This window comes from Sturnus vulgaris, chromosome 26 (assembly GCF_052056855.1).
Source record: "Sturnus vulgaris isolate bStuVul1 chromosome 26, bStuVul1.hap1, whole genome shotgun sequence".
Lineage (NCBI taxonomy): Eukaryota > Metazoa > Chordata > Aves > Passeriformes > Sturnidae > Sturnus > Sturnus vulgaris.
In genome coordinates this window covers 766,098-771,177 of record NC_142268.1, presented here as the reverse complement: position 1 = coordinate 771,177, position 5,080 = coordinate 766,098, and the positions used below count along the sequence as shown (strand labels likewise).

The 5,080-nt window shown below is 56.4% G+C and overlaps 1 protein-coding gene across 1 annotated transcript; it reads right to left on the bottom strand.

Annotated features, from left to right (window-relative positions):
- Positions 1 to 2,126: 2,126 nt before the first annotated feature.
- On the bottom strand, positions 2,127 to 4,435 carry NRTN (neurturin). Its single transcript, XM_014887187.2, is given in 3 exon segments — positions 2,127 to 2,552; positions 2,554 to 2,645; positions 4,133 to 4,435. Coding segments are annotated over 3 exon segments (702 nt in total). The 5' UTR covers positions 4,383 to 4,435; the 3' UTR covers positions 2,127 to 2,192.
- Positions 4,436 to 5,080: the final 645 nt, after the last annotated feature.

The following is a 5,080-nucleotide window of genomic DNA, read 5'->3' as shown; positions in this document are numbered from 1 at the left end:
TTTTTTACTGCAACAAAACTAATTTTAGTTTTATAGCAGCGAGACCTGGAAAGCACCCAAGCCCTTGAGAGGACAGTTGTTATTATTGTTATTATTATTATCATTATTATTATTAGATTTGGGTGCTTTTTTTTTTTTTTTTTTTCCTTCGAGTGAGCTGCTTATCCACTGCGAGCTCCTGCTGTCCCATCTGCCATTCCCATCCTCCTTTTTTTTTGGGGCCACTTTTCCCATTTCCAGCTAAAATCAGGGCTGCAAACTCACATTTTTGGTTCAGGAGCTGCACCTGCAGCGTGGAGTTTTATCCTCTCTCAGTTCCCATTTCCTGGGTGAAGCTTTCACACCCCACACCCACGGCTGGGTCCTGCCTTTCCCAAAATCCAGGGAAAACTCGGTGTTACAGAGTCCAGGCTGCTGAAGGATGGTGTTTATATTCCTCCACTACACCCTGGCTCCACTCAGTCAAGAGCTGAGTTTGGATAAAAAAGGAAGGGAAAGAAGAAAAAAAAAAAAAAATAAAAAAATTCCCCACCAGCCTGGCTCTGTGTGGAGCTCGGGAATGTGGCTGGGCCAACATTGCTGCCCCTCAACCCATCCCATCCCAAAGGATGCCCCAATTCCTGCAGCACCATCCCTGTGCTGGGATCACAACCAGAAGCCCTCCTCCTCCTCCTCCTCCTCCTCTTCCTCGGGATGAAGGCACAAGGGAATTTTTTTTTTTCCCCCCCTTTTCACCCGGGAGAGGAGCCAGGACACCGAGGGGGTGGCACACGGAGTGTTTTCCCTCACGTTGGTTAATGCCCAGGACATGACACCAATATTCTCCTTCTGTTTATGATTTGCTTTTTCTGGGAATGGAGCCAAGGGGAGAAAACCCATCAATCCCAGGCAACAAATCGAGCCTGCCCAGGGAATGTGAAATCTGCGGGCTCATTTATTTCCCTGCAGAGTAAACAGCAGTGACACTGCTGTAAATGTGAACGGAGCCAAACCCAGGACTGAGTCCCCCTCTCCTGCAGGATTCCAGCCCCGAGCAGGGGATGGGGGGATGCTCCTGGGAGAGCCAGGGGGGTATTTTGGGAGACCAGGGCTCTGCTGGTGGCCCTGGGGAGGTTCTGTCACCTCCCTGGTGGTGGCCGGGCTCCAGCCCAGCTGCCCGTGGCAGGGGCACGGGAGGTTAATCCAGTTATTTCAGATTATCCCGAGTTTTAAGAAGAAAAGCCCCAGGGCTGCAGGAATGAGAAGATGGCAAAAGGGGCACAAGCCAGAGGGAGTCAGAGCCACGCACAAACCAGTGTGGGAGTTTCTGTGTCCCCAAAACACCGGGACCTGGGGTGGCTGGGACTCCCCCAGCAGCTCAGGGTGGGCACAAAATCCCCAAAGCTACGGAGAGAAGGACTCAGCTCCCACCCTGGGGCAGCACAGGGCACCTGACACACTCCAAAACCTGAAATGCACCCCAAAACACACCCCAGGTGTGCAGGACACCCCAAAACACACCCCAGGTGTGCAGGACACCCCAAAACACACTCCGAGTGTGCAGGACACCCCCAAACACACCCCAGGTGTGCAGGACACCCCAAAACACACTCTGAGTGTGCAGGACACCCCAAAACACACCCCGAGTGTGCAGGACAACCCAAAACACAGCTCAGGTGTGCAGGACACCCCAAAACACACCCCGAGTGTGCAGGACACCCCAAAACACACCTCGAGTGTGCAGGACAACCCAAAATACACCCCAGGTGTGCAGGACAACCCAAAACACACCCTAGGTGTGCAGGACACCCCAAAACACACCCTGAGTGTGCAGGACACCCTGTCCAGTACTGGCACGGCTCACATGTGCCACACCCCTGTGCCACACCCTGTGCCACACCCTGTGCCACACCCCTGTGCCACACCCTGTGCCACACCCTGACACCCCTGGCACGTGCAGGTCCCCACGCGGCCGCGTGGCCTGTGACACACAAGGCCACACGTGTGACCCGTGTGACACACGGCGCGCCGAGGCCTGGAGGCGTTCACACCCGCCGTCACCTCAGCAAGGGACAGGGCCGCCCGCCGAGGGGGGCGACGAGCGGCCATCACCGCCCCGACGGCGACACCGAGGCCTCAGTCTCCTCCTCCTCCTCCTCCTCCTCCTCCTCCTCCTCCTCGTCCTCCTCCATCCCCGCGCCCCGGCGGCCTCGTCACACGCAGCCACACTCCTTGGCCGACAGCTCGTTGACGGTGTAGTAACGGTTGTAGGCGTCCAAGAAGGACACGTCGTCGTCGTAGGCCAGCGGCCTGCAGCACGGCCTGGCCCTGATCTTCTCCTTGCGGATCTTCCTGCGGCCCCTCATGCTCCTGAGGGAGAGGTCGTAGCTGCGCACGGCGGCCTCGCAGGTGCCGCTGCAGTAGCGGAACAGGACGGTCTCGTCCGACTCGTAGCCCAGGCCCAGCTCGCTGACGCTCACCTGGAGCTGGCGGAGCTCGCAGGGTTTGTGGCGGGCGCGGGCGCGTTTGCTGCGGCCGCCGGCGCGGGGGAAGAGCGGCCGCCCGTGCCCCGCCGCCCGAGGCCATGGCCTGGCGGTAACGCCGCAGCAGAGCCGAGAGCAGCTGGCGCAGCTCGCCCTCCGTGTAGCTCTCCAGCAAGGCGCTGTCTGCAAGAGGAGGGGATGGCGTTAAAGAAGGGGAAGGGGAGGGGGTGGCCACGAGGTGGGTGAGGGGGTGATGGGGTTACTGGGGTAGGGGGGGAGGTGGGAGGTTCGGTGTGGATGAGGGGGTTGGGATCGTCCAGGATGGAGGTGGTTTGGGGTGGGTGGAGAACCTCAGGATGGAGATTGTTTGGAGTGGAGAATATCCCCCAGGATGGAGATTGTTTGGAGTGGAGAACATCCCCCAGGATGGAGATTGTTTGGAGTGGAGAATATCCCCCAGGATGGAGATTGTTAGAGTGGAGAATATCCCCCAGGATGGAGATTGTTAGAGTGGAGAATATCCCCCAGGATGGAGATTGTTAGAGTGGAGAATATCCCCCAGGATGGAGATTGTTAGAGTGGAGAACATCCCCCAGGATGGAGATTGTTTGGAGTGGAGAATATCCCCCAGGATGGAGGTTCACTGGGGTGGATGAACATCCCCCAGGATGGAGATTCCCTGGAGTCTGAAGGTCCCTGAACATCCCCCAGGATGGAGATTCCCTCAACTGGGGAAGGTCCTGCAGGATGGAGATTCCCTGGAGTCAGTGGAGGTGGATTGGGATGGGAGATTCTCTGTGGATGAGGAGGTTGGGATCCTCCAGGATGGAGCTGCCTTGGGGTGGATGGATGATCCCTGGGATGGAAATTCCCTGAGGTGGGAGGACATTCCCCAGAATGAAAATTCCCTGAAGTGGCTGAACATCCCCTAGGATGGAGGCACCTTGGGGAACGTGGATTTGGGGAGAAGCATCAATAAATTTCCCTAATTTATGCTTCCTAATTTATGTTTCATAATTTATGTTTCATTTTTTATGTTATTTCACTGTGGGCTGGGACCCCAAGGGCTGCCCCTGGGACCCCCGGGCCAGCAGCCAGCACACAAAATGTGCCCAGGCACTGCTGGCAACCCCCCCACGCCTCTATCCCAGCCCTCAATCCAGGGTTATTCCAGCTCAGCTCCGCAGGAGGCACGGGAAAGACAGAGGAAAGCGGGATTTGACAGCTTGTCATGGATTTCCAAATTTCCACCCAAAAAAAAAAAAGCAGTTCCTCTGGTTTGGAATCAAAACAAACACGTGGGGATTTCCAGCCCTCAGGGAGCACCGAGGGGGGAGTTTGCTGCCGTGCCCTCATCTCCAGCTCCTGTTTGACATTTTCCATTTGTAAAAAATAGCACGGAACTAAAAAAAAAATTAAAAAATTACCAAAAAAGAGCTGTTTGAAGGGGGAAAAAAAAAAAAAAAGCAGCTTCTTTGCACTAAACGAGCTGTTTGAGTTTCTGCTGTGTTCACACCAAAGCTCGGTGCCCAGCGCCTCCTGCTCGCTGCAAGTTTTTATTTAAACCCTCCTAAAGGGGATTTTTGGGTGCAGGAGAGGGCAGGGAGTGACCCCACAGGGGTTTGGGGGATCTGTGGGGTCAGGGAGGGGCTGGAGGAGCAGGAGCTTACACTGGGCCAGCAGGGAGCCGTGGCGTTGCAGGGCTCGTGGGGATCTCCGCGGAGCCGCCGGCAGCGAGGAGGAGGAGGAGGAGGAGGAGGAGGAAGAAGAAGAGGAGGAGGAGGAGGAGGAGGAATCCCGTGAGGAAGACGGCGAGGGGCTGAATTCCCGGCTTCCGTTGAACATGTCTCTACAAACTAAAATGGATAACATGGAACTGAGGAGCATCGATGCAATGGCTGCAAACTTCCATACCTTCATCTTAGAGCAAGTCAGAACATTGAAACTCTGCAAAACAGGCAAAACAAAAATCCTTAATGCACACCCCGAGCCCCCCGAGCCCCCAGAACCCCCCAGAACCCCCCAGAACCCCCCAGAACCCCTTCCCTCCCTCCCTCCCTCCCTTAGGATTGGGATCCTTGGCTCCAGCTCCTCCCCTCCTGCCACCAGCGCGGTGCTGAGAGGGGAAACTGAGGCACGAGGGATGTGCTGGAGAGGGACAATGCAGAGGGAAAGGTGGCTTGGGGCTGGTGGTGGCCATGGGGATGAGGTGGCAGCGATGGCATCGAAGTGGCACCAATAGGGACAAGGAGACACCAATGGGGACAAGGAGACACCAATGGGGACAAGGTGGCACCAGTGAGAATGAGGTGACAACAATGGGGATGAGGTGACACCAGTGAGGGTGAGGTGACACCACTGGGGACAAGGAGACACCAATGGGGACAAGGTGGCACAGTGAGAATGAGGTGACAACAATGGGGATGAGGTGACACCAATGAAGATGAGGTGACACCAATGGGAGTGGGGTGACAACAATGGGGATGAGGTGACACCACTGGGGACAAGGAGACACCAATAGGGACAAGGAGACACCACTGGGGACAAGGTGGCACCAATAGGGGTGAGGTGACACCTGAATGGGACATTGGGATGGAATTCCAGGCTGGCAGGGTGGG